Source organism: Drosophila bipectinata, chromosome XR (genome assembly GCF_030179905.1).
Source record: "Drosophila bipectinata strain 14024-0381.07 chromosome XR, DbipHiC1v2, whole genome shotgun sequence".
Taxonomy (NCBI): domain Eukaryota; kingdom Metazoa; phylum Arthropoda; class Insecta; order Diptera; family Drosophilidae; genus Drosophila; species Drosophila bipectinata.
Genome location: NC_091735.1, coordinates 24,384,092 through 24,401,136, shown reverse-complemented (window position 1 = coordinate 24,401,136; position 17,045 = coordinate 24,384,092). Strand labels below are relative to the sequence as shown.

Here is a 17,045-nt window from a genome sequence, read left to right as displayed (position 1 = left end):
AATAGTAAACATTTCAGGAAGCTTAAAAAATTTTTTGTTTTTTGCTGGGTAACAACTCTTTTTATGTGGCAGCCTCTTAAAGTCAGCTGATGGCAAGCAGCTTTCGATTGTAAATTACCGCGAAAATTTTACTTCTGCAATTGATCAGTGTGCGTATGTTTTTATGCAGTTTAATATATATATTCAGTATGGAAAACAAAGATCAAGGTATATATAATCTGTATGTTATGGCAAAAGTACATAAATATTTGTGTTGTTGTTTTTGTCCAGTGTTGTTGTTGGTTGTATTTGAACTAAAATTTTAACAATTTTAATTGTGTTCCGTGAAGTATTTCTATATCAAGAGCAAGCCAGAGCAGGCAACTAATAATGGCAAGTTACTAACTTAAATGTCTACTTTCATTTGGTAAAAATCTGATTTCCCCGTTTTCCCCCGTTTATATAAAAAATGCACTTGTAGTTGTTGTTGCGATTACCAACAGCGAGCTTGCCGATATTTGGAACGGCAACAATCGTAACGCAAGCGCTGTAACGTCGTTTATTTTAAAAAAATAAATAAGGATGATTTGAGCATATCGCACATGAATGCAATAGAAGCCAAAGTATCAATTTTTGTAAAACATATTAAACGGTATTTACGTTTAATTTGGGTAAACAAAAGCCCCCAGTCTGTACGCTTCTGCAGGCCGATTAAAATTGAATACGCCAAAGAAAGCATTGCAAAAATTCAAGAAGAAAAGCATAATTTAGATAAGCAAGTAGCAAACTTGCAAAATTTTAAATCACATAGCGCAAACATTTTGGTTAATTTTAAAACATATATGACATTGATTGACGGCAAGGTACTTAATGTTTTAACAAATACGAAATCTTCGCAATGTTGTCCTATATGTGCTATAAATCCAAAAGCGCTTCTGCACATTAATGATTTCAGTTCTAAAATTTTTAAACCTAAACCTGACTCTTTGAAATACGGCGTTAGTCCGTTGCACGCCTGGATCAGGTTTATGGAATTCGTTTTAAACATATCATATCGAATCGATATCAATGAATATTCGTTCGTTTTAGATGAGGAAGATTTTTAACTGCTTATTTGTAAAGTTTTTAATAATATAACTACATATAAGAATAAAAATTTGTAATCTTTTTTATTTAATACTATGTCTAAGTATAATAATATAAAGCTTTTTATTTTGTTTCAATTTTAGTTGAACATTTTTAATTTTTTCTTAAATAAATGCACTTATTATTGGCGGCCTACACATATGCGGAAAAAAGGAGTGACCCAATTGTCGAAAAAAATATCCGAAATTAGAGTTAAATATAACGAACATTTACAAAAAAAAAATATGTCTCTAGCTTTATTTTTAGACTTTATGCCGCCAAAATCGACAAATCGCCCATAGTGCAGTGCATCGAAGGAAGAGAGTTGCAAGGAATGAAACCGAGCGTGAGGGAGTGCAATAGCTCTCTGAGCCTAATTCTTGCTCCTTTGTTTTACAGTGGAAATCATGGCCTATTTTTTAGAACAAATGCTTAAAGTTTTTTTTTTAATTTATATATTGGTATTTGTTTTAAAAAGTTTTTATTAAAACTAAAATGTTTATTGAAATTTTCCAAGTACTATTTAATGTTTCCTAATATTTTTTGACAGTGACTAGCATTTGGAAATGGCGGCAAAGTTTGCCAAGTGCCTTACGGCTTGGTCAAAGTATTAGCAAAGTTATTTGCCCGCAACGGGCCAGGCGACCGCAGCAGCAACAACATCTGCAGCAGCAGCAGCAACATCAACGGCAGCAAGCAGCAGCAGCAGCAGTGGCAGCAATAGCCGTAGCAGCAACAAAAGGCAACTGCAACACACACTGCAATTAACTTTGCGGTCAACAGCCACCCACTGGCTAACTTGCTTTTGTATGTGTCACCATATACACATATATACATATATACATATATATGCATGGAAATGTGTGTTGGTGTAGGTGTGTGTGTTTGTTAGCGCGAAGAAGAAGAAGAAGTAGCAGCAGTGGCTTTGGCTGCTGATGCTGCGGTTGCTTTTGCTTTTGCTGTTGCTGTTGCAGTTGCAGTTGCAGTAGTGGCTGGTGTTGCTACTGCTGCTGCTGCTGATGATGTTTCTGTTGTTTCTGATGTTGCTGCCGGCGTCTGTGATTAAAGGCCAAATGACAAAAACAACAACAACAAAAAAAGCTAGCAGCTAAAAACTCACAGCAAACCACTAATTGAAAGGCTTGACAGCGAATCGGGTAATACTCTAGGATTATTTCGCAGGGAAGTCATATCTGATGGTTTGTGGAAAAAAAGTTTAAATAAAAATATAGCTAATATTTTAAAAAAAATATTCATAGAGAAAAAAGAGGAAAAATAATATATTTAAAAGTTACTTCTTTGAACTTCTTTGATTACTTTCAAAGAAGTAATTTTTTCTATTATTCCATATATTAAAAAATAAGAAGTTATTCACGAAATTTCACCACAATTTTTATCTGTTAAATTTTTTTTGTATTAAAATTGAGTATGTTTTTTAAATCCATAAGATTAAATAAAAAATTTTTCATTTTTTCTTGATTCTTGATAAATATAAGGTTTTTAAAACACATATATGCAAAAATATTAAAATAATACTTGAAATGGAGTAATATTATTCAATGTATAACATGAATTTCTAGAATATCTTTTTCTATTGAACGTCATAGCTTAAAATACCCTCCTTAGGCCTATCTTTATTACAGGGTATCACGTTACCAGTCCAGTGACATCGTCGTCAACTGCATTGCATTGCATTGCATTTCATTGCATTGAATGGGTGTCACTCTGTAACTAGCACATACGCGATGATGATAATACATAATAACGTGTACCCACATGATGATGATGATGTTGATGATAGTGCTGATTATGATAATGACTGTGATGATTATGATGAGGCAAGCAAACTTCTTCAAATAGCAAAAACAACACAAGCAAACTTTGAAGCTGGAATTCTCTCGTTGCAAGGCAACAACAAACTGGAATTTGAATCCGGTTGCCGGTTATTATGACTTGGCTCATAGCCCACCCCTCCCCCCACACATCAGTGCCCGCACCCCTTTGCCATATTTATTAAATGCCATTAAAGACATTTCTTTTGCCTTTGACTTTTAAACTTTGAGGGATAAAGGGATTTTCCACAAAAAAAATATGGAGGAATATATGCAATATACAAAAATAAAGCTTATATGTCAAAAGATACATCAGCAACAAGAACTATCTACGAAAGCAACATAATCAACATCAACAACAACATCATTATCCGAAACGCAATCAGTAAATTGCATTAAATGACTTTGTGTTGCAATTGCACTCTCTCTTCTCTGCTTTTCTCTGTTAAAATTTTTCGTTTTTGCTTTATAATATTTTTTATATATATTTATTTTTTATATATAGATATATCCATGATTGCTTGGAGTAAAAGAAAGAAAAAGGGAAAGTTTAAGGAACAACATGCATTCTCGAATATGCAATTTGAACTTGAATTTATTTTTATAATTTTCAAGATGAGATTAAACAATTATTTATTTATTTTTTGTAACTTTTTCTTAAACTTCCTATTCCTTCCTATATTCACTTTAAAGGAAATTATAATCCGGAAGTCTTTAATATTAAAAATTACTACAATACTATAATTATCCTTTTTTCAAGATAATATCTTGAAAAATAATATCTCTTTAATAACCATTAGACGAACAAAAAAAAAAATTAAAATAGCTTTGCTCTGTGAACATATCAACAAAGCCAGACTTTGTTCCTCACCCACTCATCCACAGTTCTATTTATTTATGTACTTATTTTTATGTTTTATGCTTTTTTTAAACAACTTTTCAGCTCATTTTTCATGTACTTTAATAAGCAATTTGATCGCTTGTCTTGACATTTCACAAAAATAAGAACGAGAAAATACATATTTTTTTTCCTACGCACAATAAATAGTTGCCCATGAAATTCTCCACTGACCTCGTGCCGGCTTTCTCTACTCGTATAGTGCCCTCTCCCTCTCCTACCGTACCGCCTGCATCAAGGGCAGAAAATCTGAAAATCTGTGGCGCACATTAAAACGTTTCACTTAATTAAAATCAACGGCAAACAGGAACAGAGAAACAACTGCAAAATGACCGCCCCCATATATGTGTGTATTCCTCTTCATAATACAGGCGCTAATAGCCTGATATATATACAGAAAATACATATATCTATATATATATACATCAAGATATATGTATGTACATGTATAAGTATTCAGCAAGTATAAGAATTCAGAGCACTGGCAAAGACGTGCCTGGAGAGCTTCCAGCATTTTTTTGTACTTTGTGTGACTAACGACTTGAAATTGCGCTTATTAAGACTTCCTGATTCATAATTTCTGGCAGCACTAACAACACCAACTATAAACAAGTTGAAATGTGCTCGAGGAGTTCAGTTAAGACTAGAACTTACCCTGCACCCTAAACAGATAATAAAAAAAAACCTTCAGATACATATATAGGTACAGAGGCCATGTAAATCTTTGAAAAATTTGTCCTCCATTTTTTGGTGCAGATTAGTGGAGAATCGACATACAAATCGTTTAAGGTATTCCGCTTAAGAATCGGATGAAAATTGTCAAAGATATAGTCTCTGCAAGGAGCCATATAGGGATTTCGTGATTTTTCAGGGTCTCCAACAGGAAAATTTTGAAAAAAATCTCAAAAAAATTCTTCCTCCATTTTTTTAATGCAGAATAGTGGAGAATCGAAATACAAATCGTTTAAGGTATTCCGCTTAAGAATCGGATGAAAATTGTCAAAGATATAGTCTCTGCAAGGAGCCATATAGGGATTTCGTGATTTTTCAGGGTCTCGATCAGGAAAATTTTGAAAAAAATCTCAAAAAAATTCTTCCTCCATTTTTTAATGCAGATTAGTGGAGAATCGAATTACTAATCGTTTAAGGTATTCCGCTTAAGAATCGGATGAAAATTGTCAAAGATATAGTCTCTGCAAGGAGCCATATAGGGATTTCGTGATTTTTCAGGGTCTCCATCAGGAAAATTTTGAAAAAATTTTAAAAAAATTCTTCCTCCATTTTTTGGTGCAGATTAGTGGAGAATCGAAATACAAATCGTTTAAGGTATTCCGCTTAAGAATCGGATGAAAATTGTCAAAGATATAGTCTCTGCAAGGAGCCATATAGGGATTTCGTGATTTTTCAGGGTCTCGATCAGGAAAATTTTGAAAAAAATCTCAAAAAAATTCTTCCTCCATTTTTTGATGCAGATTAGTGGAGAATCGAAATACAAATCGTTTAAGGTATTCCGCTTAAGAATCGGATGAAAATTGTCAAAGATATAGTCTCTGCAAGGAGCCATATAGGGATTTCGTGATTTTTCAGGGTCTCGATCAGGAAAATTTTGAAAAAAATCTCAAAAAAATTCTTTCTCCATTTTTTGATGCAGATTAGTGGAGAATCGAAATACAAATCGTATAAGGTATTCCGCTTAAGAATCGGATGAAAATTATCAAAGATATAGTCTCTGCAAGGAGCAATATAGGGATTTCGTGATTTTTCAGGGTCTGCATCAGGAAAATTTTGAAAAAAAATCTCAAAAAAATTCTTTCTCCATTTTTTGGTGCAGATTAGTGGAGAATCGAAATACAAATCGTTTAAGGTATTCCGCTTAAGAATCGGATAAAAAGATATATAGATATAGTCTCTGCAAGGAGCCATATAGGGATTTCGTGATTTTTCAGGGTCTGCATCAGGAAAATTTTGAAAAAAAAATCTCAAAAAAATTCTTTCTCCATTTTTTGGTGCAGATTAGTGGAGAATCGAAATACAAATCGTTTAAGGTATTCCGCCTAAGAATCGGATGAAAATTATCAAAGATATAGTCTCTGCAAGGAGCCATATAGGGATTTCGTGATTTTTCAGGGTCTGCATCAGGAAAATTTTGAAAAAAATCTCAAAAAGATTCTTCCTCCATGTTTTGATGCAGATTAGTGGAGAATCGAAATACAAATCGTATAAGGTATTCCGCTTAAGAATCGGATGAAAATTATCAAAGATATAGTCTCTGCAAGGAGCCATATAGGGATTTCGTGATTTTTCAGGGTCTCCAACAGGAAAATTTTGAAAAAAATCTCAAAAAAATTCTTTCTCCATTTTTTGGTGCAGATTAGTGGAGAATCGAAATACAAATCGTTTAAGGTATTCCGCCTAAGAATCGGATGAAAATTGTCAAAGATATAGTCTCTGCAAGGAGCCATATAGGGATTTCGTGATTTATCAGGGTTTCGATCAGGAAAATTTTGAAAAAAATCTCAAAAAAATTCTTCCTCCATTTTTTGGTGCAGATTAGTGGAGAATCGAAATACAAATCGTATAAGGTATTCCGGTTAAGAATCGGATGAAAATTGTCAAAGATATAGGCTTGGCAAGGAGCCATATATGTATGGATTTCGGAATTTTTCAGGGTCTCCCTCAGAAAAATTTTGAAAAAAAAACTTTTAAAAAAATTTTTCATATTAAAAAAAATCATTTTCTTTAAGTCCAAAGTGCTAAAAACAGACAATCCATTCTACCCTGTAACTTGCAGAAAAAAAAAGTAAAAAGCCAACGACATGGCGCGAAAAATTTGCGGAAAATGCGGTGGTGAGGGACTTTAGTTTTCTCTCACTCCGTCGCTCTTGCGATTTTTCCAACAATTTTTCTATGGGATTTCTTTTTAAGTTGGTAAAGATTTTTGTAATTTTATTAATTTTTTGTTTTGGTCTCCCTTCCCGGATCAGTGTCTATTTTCTTTTTTTTTTTTATTATTATTGGGGGCCGTGGGCTTTCTTTCGATTGTCTTCCTGGGGTTTTTATTTATTTTTTTCGAGGGGCTGACTGGGGGATTGGATGAAAAATGTTGGTCATGCTGCGGGCAAGACTTTCAAGTGACACGAACAGTCACCGCCACTCATACACTCACTAAAATATATGGATATATAAATATATATATATATGTATATATATACATGTATGTATATAAAATGTGGGAAGATGGGCAGACGAACAAAGTTCGCTTTTGTGCCTTAATTTTCTGGTGTGAAGTGCTAATCAATATATGAAGGCAGTTAAAACAGATTAAAGGAAATGCAACTGCCATAAAATTTGACGGGGGTGGTGCTGCTGGTATTTCGGATGGGTCTGACGATGCCTCTAATGATGGGGGTGGTGGTTGTAGGAAAAAGTCACAAAGTCGTCTTCCTAATTTATAAATCAAATATGTCAAGGAATTTAAGAGGCAAACTCAAAGCAAAGCGGATCATTGACATTTTCATCTCGTATTAAAGGATGAGAAATGCTTTTTGATGTTCGAAGCAATTTAAGGGCAATTATATAAAAAGTGAAGAAATTAAAGATTTTTGGTTACTTTTAAAGGCTTACTTTAATCATAAATAATTATTAAATGAGTAAAGTTCTCATTGTTTAGAACATGTAAGGCTGTGCTTTTTGGTAAAAATCTAAAATTAGAAATCTTAAAGCTTAAATCGGTTTTTAAATCATTTCCATAAATTTTTTACTGATACTATTTACATTCTGTACTAATTTAAATATTTTCCTATATTTTCATAAAAAAAAAGGACGAAAACTCACCTGGTGGTCCATGACGATTGCGCGGTCCTTCGGTTCGCACGGCTAACAGGCTCTCAAGGTTGTTCAAGGCCACAAGGGCCACTAATAGCATTGCCAGGGTTGTCACCTGGCCGCGCAGGCGGTGGTACTGTGGATGGTAATTACTTTTTTGTGGGTGGACTGCACGACTGCTCCTGCTTCGTCTGATTTCATCATCATTCTTATCATTTTGCAGTTGTTCTGGATGGCTGGTGTTGTTATTAATTTTATGCGTTAATTGCGTCAGTGTATCTGTGTTGGCGACAGGGCTGTCGCCCCCGGCTAGTGGCAGGATTGTCGCCGCCACCGGGCCGGATAATGGCCGCCAACGGGAACGCATTCTGGCCTTGTTGGGCGGCTTGCGACCAAATCCGAATCCAATGCCCACGGGCGTCGGATTCATTTTTGGTGAGTTGGTCCTCTTTTTAGTTTTTCTCTCTGACTTTCTTGATTTTTTCCGTTTATATTTCTTACACTTGGAGATTTAAGAGTTTTTCAAAAATTAAAAGTTTATACGTCCTCCTTTTTCCGTATCTATTTTGTCTCTCTTCTGGGCTGTTTTAATAAAATATTTATTAATTAGAAATCATATTAATTTATTTTGTTTTGCGGTAAGCACTTTAAGGGACAATTAATTAAATTTATCTTCCGTTTGGCCTTTTTTTTGAAGGATAATTGCTAGCCATCTCGCTCGCTCTTGCTCTCTCCGTCTTGCTCTTTTACATTTATTTTTTTTTGCCCTATCTTTTTAACACTTTTTTACAATAATTGAAAAACTTTTTTCGGCTGCTTTATGTGAACTTTTGCCTTCGGCGTCTTTCAACTTTTTTTTTCCTCCTCCTCCTTAGCTGTGATTTTTTTTCTTCCTTTTTTGTTGTTTGTATATTTTTATTTTTTTTTTTCCAGACACTTGAAAAATAAAAATTAATATGATGCCTTGATGCCGGGAAAATTTTGTTTGATAAGGAAATTGCACATCCTCTTTGGAATGTTTTCACTGCGTTTTGCACTTTACTCTACTATGCAATCCTGTAACGAGAAGAGTAAAAAAAAATTAAATAAATAAATAAGAAATACACAAATGAAAAAAGTTTGCAAAACTTCAAACGTTTCTCCTCAAGTATTTTGTTCAATTATTAAATACTAAGGAAAAGGATAAAGTTTTCAAGTGAAACTGTAACTTAAAAGTAAGTATTTCTTCAATAGGAAAACGAGTTTTAGAAAATATTGAATCGATTGTTATAGTTTTGGAACCGATAAATATCGATATGCTCGATAATAATATTACAAATCTTAATTTCTTCAAACAAATCTTAAATCTAAATCTTAACAAATCTTAAATCTTTTAACCCTTTTCCACTAAAAATTCTTACAGTCTACCAGAGACAATTAAATGAATAAATGGTTTTAAGAGTCATTATTATTTTTTTTCTTAACAAAAAACCCCCCAAAAATGAAATGCCATTACCGCATCAAGAATCTCTAGACTCCAAGCAAAGAAAAAGCGAAAACGTGAAGGAAAAATAGAACATTGAACAGATTACATTAAATTAAGGCACAAATGAATTGCTCTACGAAACGAAAGCGAAAAAAAAGCGTCAGTCGAGTTTGAGAAAAGGAAAAAAAAAATGAAAACCAAACGTGGAAGCGAAATAAATAAAAAGTAAAGTATTAAAAAAATGAGCCACAATCAAATACAATAGCCTGGCAAAGATCATAATAAAAAGGGGAGTGAGGGCCGAAGGCACATACTATACAAGTGGAAAATCACGCACATAGTCTCAGTGGAAAGCAAAAAAAAAAAATAGAAATAGTAGGAGACAATAACAATAAGCAGGTGAGGGGGGTTAGGTGGTGGATAGTAGGTGGTTGGGTGGCTGAACGTTGGGTGGTTTTGGGAGACAAATGCGGTTAGGTCAGATTGAGGAGTAGGCCCGACAACGACGACGACGACGATGGCAACGAGTCAACAAAAGAAATTGCTAATGTGCGCAAATAAAAATGGCACAAAATAGAGGCTCACATTGACAGATTCATGATGGTGGCACACACAGATACACCTCCCTCACATACATATACACCCTACACATTCACACACACACACACACACACACACACATACACACAAAAACCGTGTGTTAGACAATTGAAATTGAAAATCAGTGAAAACCTGTTTTCACACACAAAAGCTCACGCATGCCGAGCTTAGGCGCAGAAAATTGCAAAAATCAAAGAAAAATACAAATGAAAATGAAAAAAAAAAAGGAAAATTAAAAAAAAAAAAAAAGGAAAACTGAAAACAGAGAAAATGGAAAATAGAAAATGAGAAACAAAAGAGGAAAGCCCAATGCAAAAGGCACAGATTAAAAGTTGGAAACTGGAGTTTTCAGCGTTTGTAGGAAAAAAAAACATGTATAAATAAGTTAAATAAATTGTCAACAACTCAAAGGAATTTTAATTAGGCGGAAAAGCCATTAAAGCAATTATAAATAATGTTTAACAAAATTGTCGGTATTCAAAATATTTTTAAAAGGACATGGTCAAAATAGCACTGGAATTTGTAAAATGTAAAGTTTTTTAATATAATTTTTATGCCAGTTATTTTTACAAATTTTATTTTTACATTAATCACAAAATAATTCTTGTATGATAGAGATTTTTTTATTTTAAAAATTTTAGGTATTAAAAAAGGGTTTAAAATATTTCGAAAATACCAATGTTTATCTACAAGTACTACTCAATTTAAAAAAAAATATTTTGAAAACATAAGAATGAAATCCCTGAAGAAAAAACGACCAAGAAAAATTCTACTTGGCAGTCATGGCTGCTTTAAGTATTCCAAAGTTTTATTATTGGGGGGCCTGTTGAAAAATCACCACCACCTCCACTGTATGGTTGGGAAATCGGTGGGTCTTTTTGGGAAAATCCCACATTTGGGCATCGGCCGCTAGAGGGGCTGGGGGGTGGAGCATCATCAACATGGGCATTTAGCCCATGGCCCATCGTCATCTGCGACATTTCGCCGCACAAATGAAAAGTTACGCGAATCAGCCGAGTAGCCGCTGGGAAAAATCACAAATTGCTGGATAGAGGGAACGATATTCCACAGGGGGGCTAGGGGAATGCGCATATTGATGGGAGAAATGGGTGGGAGGTCCTGGCGGATTTTTTTTTCCCCCATCTCTCCCAACCAGGCCGGGACACACCTGTCCGTTTTCATTACGCGGCAGCAGCCAAGAAATTGCCAAAGCCATTTTCGAAAATGGCCACAAAAACACAGAGACGTGGGCTCCAAAAAATATGAGGGGGGGTGGCGCTATATAGGAGGGAGACGACATCGTCATAACTTGAAATTGAAATGGGCTAAAAGGTGGGGTGTGGGATGGTAGAAGGGGGCCTGTGGTCTGCCTAACGATCCAATCACGCGACCATCTCTAAGCTTCATTTTGGATCTGGATTTATAGCACTCTCAGCTCGCCACTCCCCCATTTCCCCTTTCCACTGGCCATCCCCCCTATTACCAGGAAAACAGGCCAGAATCCCGCTAATGTTCGCGCTGAAAAGTACTTGCTCTTCAAAAAAAAAACTGGAAGAATATATATATAAAAAACCAATATAAAATGTGCGGCTTTTAAAAGATTTTTTTCTTCTTTGTTTAGGCCAATTGGTGTGTGTTTTTTTGAGGCATCAGGTGCGCATTATGTCAGGAATATCAAGAATATGAAATATGATAACAACAAAATAATCTATACTCCATGATACATAACATTTTAAGACATGCGGAAGACAAGCCATTAAATAAAAATAAATATAAATTAAATAAAAAAAATACTGTAAATAAACTGCGAAATATTAAATCTTTCCTTTAAAAAAAAATAAATAACAAGGGCTTAAAAGAAATATTGTAGCTTAGAATCATCAACATTTTAAATCTCAACAATTTAAATATCTTTTTAACAATTTAAATAGTTTAAAAAAAAATATTATTTTATACATAAAAATAAAGAAATTAAATTTTTAAGCAAATAATTATAAAAAAAATTTATTTAAAAACCACTCATAAATTGTAGTTATCTATTTCAAATAACTAATTTTCGTTTTTAATATAAAAAAAATAACACAAAATCAAAGAAAATTATTCTTTCTAGGTTTTTCAATTTACTCTTTAAAAAAAAATCAAAAACACATTTTGATTGGAAAAGAAAAAAAAATACAAGAATTTTCGCTTTGACCTTCTGGCATTGTCAACTAAATGTTTGCCTTTGAGAGGACTTTTTCCTCTACTACCTCTCAACCTACCCCCTACGACCACCTGCTGGGGCAACTAGTCCTCAGACCTCAGCAATTTCCATCCAGATTTTTCCCCCAGTTTTCACTCCATCCTCCTGTCAGGCCCCTCCTATCAGCAGCCCACCTTGATTCATCATTGTTTCGTCTACTCTCTGGCTTTGATATGCTTTCATTGCGAGATTTGTGCGATTTGTGGGTGGAAAACTAGGGGCGAGGGAACAGGTAGGTGGTTCAAGAAAATCAAGAGGGAAATCTTTCACACACACCCACACACACAAAAAGGGGCCTCTGCTTTTGACAAATCGTGCTAAAAATTCAATGGCTTTTCCTTTTTGGTTGCTTCAGCTTTGCATTTCAGCGACAAAGAAGTGCCACGTGGCTTAGCAAGGCACTGAGAGACATAGTTTAGGAAAATTTTTAAATTATATGGCTATAGCTAATGAGATAGGCTAACAAAAAAATCAAGGCCTAAGGGAACAAAATAAGCCATTTTTGAGAATGTTTTGAAACATTCTTGAGAGTCTTATTTAATCTTTACAGAATTTCATCTTTTAAATAAATGTATCGATAAATACTTTAAGGACTCTATCGATAAGCATACGCATTTTATCGATAAATATTTTTATACAGAATTTTTTTAAATTTAAAGCCATCAAACTAAATATAAACCATATATTTGTCAGCATATCTCTAAGTAAGCCTTCATATTCTTTCCGATTTCGAACCATTTTTTTTCCTCAACTGCCTCGAACTTTGGGAAAACAGGTAGAGTAACTTTGCGGCGCCGCATTTGACTTGACTTGAGTCAGCCCCCCCTCTTTTTTTAGCACCATCACCCCACCGCCCCCAGACTTACAATTTTTTTCGCCTACTTTTGCAAACTCAAAGAAATTCTACTTTTATTCCCATTCGGTTCATTCGGCACGTAATTTTTTGCCATTTCATTCTTTCGTTTTTCTTTCTTTCTTTTTTTTACTCATTCTTATGGCTACAGTCTTCTGGGTGAAGTCTTCTGGTCTTCTTGTCTTTCTGTCTTCCGTCTTCTGCTTGTCTGTCTCTTGGTGTTTTCTGTTATTTAGGTTAAATACTGGTATCTTTGGCCGACTTATGTGAAAACTGTGTTAATGGGTGAAGTTTATAAAGAATATCTGCAAATGTAATTTTTATTGCCAACTTTGCATCCGATTTTAAAAATATTTACAAAAAATTAAACAAATTTTCTGCCCACGTAGTATTTTCTATATTTAAGCGGAAAGATAAGTGGGTGAACCCAAAAAAATTGGCTTATATATCTTGATATGTTTACTGATGGGGTCTTACGGTAATTCAACTTGAAATAAACCCAAAAGACCCAGAACAAAAAAATGGGAAATAAATCTAATTCCTCCATTTACACACACAGTGCCTGGGAAAAGTTATGCAACACAAACATAAATCAATTGCCCTCGTCATTTTCATTTATTTATTACTATGTTTTTTCTTCTTTTTTTTTTTTTTGTTTTTCTCCACTTAACCGCTTCCTTTGACCCCTTAACCCATAACCCTTAACTCCACACCGCCACCCAACCCCTCTCGCTACCCCTTTCTGTTCTCACCTGTGCAACGACAATGGTAAATATTTTTATTGTATTTCTTCTCGGTTCACCTTTTATTTTTTTTTGTATATATTTCCAGCCATATCCCGAGCCTTTTCTCGCTGCTTTACGGCTTCGATTTCAATTTTCGAGCCCAAGGGCAGATGGCTATAAGGTGGTGAGCAAAAAGGGGGTTGCGGGTGCCAACAGCCGGGCCGAAATCCCTTTTGCCACTTTTGGACATGGCCATTTCTCGCTTGCCAAAGACACACACGCTAGTTATATAAACAACTGATATTTATACGATACTCTTTCGGATTTTTGGTTATAAACGAATCAGGATTTTTCTGAATACTCTATATATATAAAGGTATTTGGAAAATATTTTAAGAATTTGAGAATGAATTTATTTAAGAATTTCTGAATATTTTCAAATCATGCCTGGATATTTAATAACTTGAAAAGCTTCATATTTAATTTACTAAAAAATATTATTATTTTTTTATAACGTAGTATATGTTTCAAGTCCTTATAATTAAAAAAAAAATGTTTCCTGCCTTTTGTTGCGTATTTTTGCTGCAGTTTCACTGTTTGCTGTACAAACACGAAAAATTCTTTGGATAGAGTCTGAATTTAACTCGAGTCTTTGAGTTCAGGAATTTTTTGGGGCAACAAGGCTCCCCGAAACATCCAAAAAACGACAAACGAAAAATGGCAAACAGAAATCGAAGATTTTCTCTGGGTTTTCGTTTTCTGTTTTTTTTTTTTTTTGGAGGGACGGGGGTAAACCTTACGGGGCTTTTCGGCACGATTATCCCTTTTCCGTGCACTCAATTTGTTGGCGCTATTTGGGGGATACCCGAGCCACAAAAAAAAAGAGAGATACACATGGGCTATATATCCATTGAAGGTGCTTATGCCCTTTGAACATTTGCCCATTGACTGACTGACTGAATGACTGGATGACTGACTGAATGGGAGAGTGACAGCACGTTTGTTCCGTATTGGCATTAAATGGCTTTCCAGCCTTAAGCTATAGAGTTTCGCTTTTGTTTTCACACGAAACCTATACTGATATGTGTTTATATGCGATATCCCCCTACATATGCCGCGAAATGCGTTGTCTGCCATAAATTAAAACCCAAATCCACAGCAAAAAAAAACCAAAACTGGAGAAGCCCTCGAGCGTCCAGAAACAGAAACCGAATCTGTAAACCATTAATCACCATCAGCAGAATCGTTTCACAAACACCAATGCCAGATTAGTGCCAATAATACTAATAATTGTTATAATGGTCTTTCCAACTATCATTTAATTTTAATAGAACTTAGTTTCCGTTTTCACTTCAAAAAGAATTGAAAGAAACTTGAGAAAAAAAACTAAAGCGGAAATTTACGCACCAACTAGCATAATTAATGCCCGAAATGACAAAAAAGATTTCTGGGAGAAAAGTTTTTGGAGTGGCCAGTAGCCACTTAACATCTGAGACTACTGTGAGAAAAATTTTGGGGAGAAAATATTGAAAATAAATATATTGAAAATAAATAAATAAAAACACAACAAAAAAATTGTAATAGATTATTAGAATAAGGTTTTTAAACTTGTTTTTGCGGAGTTTCCGAAAAATAAGAACAAATAATAATTATTATTAAAATTAAGAATATTTAATTTTCAACAATTAGTTGTAAAAAATTTATTTAATTTATGAAAAAAATTAAATTAAATTTTTCCAAAAAAAAAACAACATTTTAAAGTTAATTTATTAATATTTTCATCTGAAAACTACTTTTATTTCAACTAAAAAATATTCCCACAAAAAACCCTAATTTATTTCAGTGCATTTTGAGCTTGGCCCTTGACAAAGGTCAATTTCGGCCGCTCTGTTTTCCTTTTTTTTTTTTTACTTTTTTCCCCAAAAAGGAAGTTGCAATGATGCGGGCCCCAAGAGACGTTGATGGAAAATAGACAAAGGCAGTGGCAGTAGCAGTGGCAATACCAGAGGCTGAAGGCATGGAGAAGGGAGACGGGGCCGACGAGGAACTGCATCCGGAAAAATTAGTGAGCGGAAAATGGGGAAAAAAAATCTGCACTCAAAGTGAAAGCCAAAAGCCAATAGATATAGAGAAACGGAGGAGCTACCCAAAGACCCCGAACCGAAACCCAAACCCTGAGACTGCCAAAGTCTACCAGAGACTCCCAGAGTGATGGAATGAAATGGACTCGACTTGACGCGACTTGACTTTACTTGAAATCCAAAGAGATGACTCGACTTGACAGCCAAAGGCCCAAAAACTGATTTTTCCCTCTTATTGTTTTTTTTAAAGGTGCGACACTGCCAGGCACTCCCAAAAAAAAAAATGCAAAAAGAAAATTAACAAGAAGATAGACAGAAGCCTAAAATGACGGATATATGGTACAGTGGAGCCTGCCTGCCACCGCCCACTTTCATCCGAAAGAAAGGAGAGTGAAGGGGAGAATTTTTAGTTCCAGACAGCTGCGCCCAGTTTCTATTCGAAATTGTTTTAATTTTTCTTTTTTTTTTCAAAGCCCTTTTTCTGGCAATTAAAAAAACTATTAGAAATACGAAAAATCCTTTTTTTTTAATTTAAAATATTCCCCTGAAAGTATAAAAACGTGTAAAGTCTCACAAAATCACATGAAAAAAGTAAAATAAGTATAAATAAAGTAAATAATAAAACGTGACTGGAAATTATAAAATTAGCATGAATATTGTTCATGTTTATTTTGATTTTGGTCATTTTTCGATGAATTTTATGTGAGAGACTCTCCCCAAAGGCAATATAATTGTATATATAAGACATATATGTCTAAAGCTTAAGATAAAAAAAGAAAAGGTAAAAGAAAAAAAACTGTCAAATAAACAAAGAATATGGTTTGCGGTCATGTGACGATTTTATAAATGACTTTTATTATTCTCAGTTTTTGCAATGTTTGGTGATTAAATATTTAATTATTTGCATAATTTTTATAATCTCATATTTTTTATAAAATGAAACTCAATAGACAGATAAAAAAACTAATATTATTGTATATCTTTAAAATTTAATAAACAATATATGTTAATAAATAAAAAATAAAATTTCCTAACTCGCAAATAAACATGTGGCTATTGAATTGTTTTCATTCTTGTTTATTTATTACTTATTTTCCATTCAAAAAAGACATCAAGCTGTGATTAATTGTATTTGTGGATTTCGCAGAGGGGGCTTTGAATGTTTTCTGAGTGGGGCGTGGCAGAGTGCGCCCATCGAAAATGTGTGTCCATCAAATGGCATTAGAATCGCCAAATGGCCAAATGGCCAGAAGTAACCAATATATTTTAAATGCATTTTCACGCATTTTTCAAATCGTTTACATGGCGTTCTAATGGATTCTGATGGGATTTTGTGATTTGTTTTTCGTCTTTTTTTTTTTTGTTAGTAACTATAGTAGATAGTGTTGTTTTGTGGTTTCGGTAGTTTTTTCTGTTATTT

At 34.1% G+C, this 17,045-nt stretch overlaps 1 protein-coding gene across 4 annotated transcripts in view; it reads right to left on the bottom strand.

Annotated features, from left to right (window-relative positions):
- Positions 1–17,045, bottom strand: part of mgl (low-density lipoprotein receptor-related protein megalin) — a 156,599-nt gene that overhangs the window by 121,182 nt on the left and 18,372 nt on the right. For 2 of the 4 annotated variants that reach the window (XM_070276377.1, XM_070276379.1), the window contains exon 2: positions 7,669–8,715. In XM_070276377.1, coding sequence (XP_070132478.1) covers positions 7,669–8,089 — 421 coding nt within the window. In that variant the 5' untranslated portion in view covers positions 8,090–8,715. The remainder of the gene's footprint in view (positions 1–7,668; positions 8,716–17,045) is intronic. The other 2 variants (XM_017239073.3, XM_070276378.1) reach the window with 1 other exon arrangement.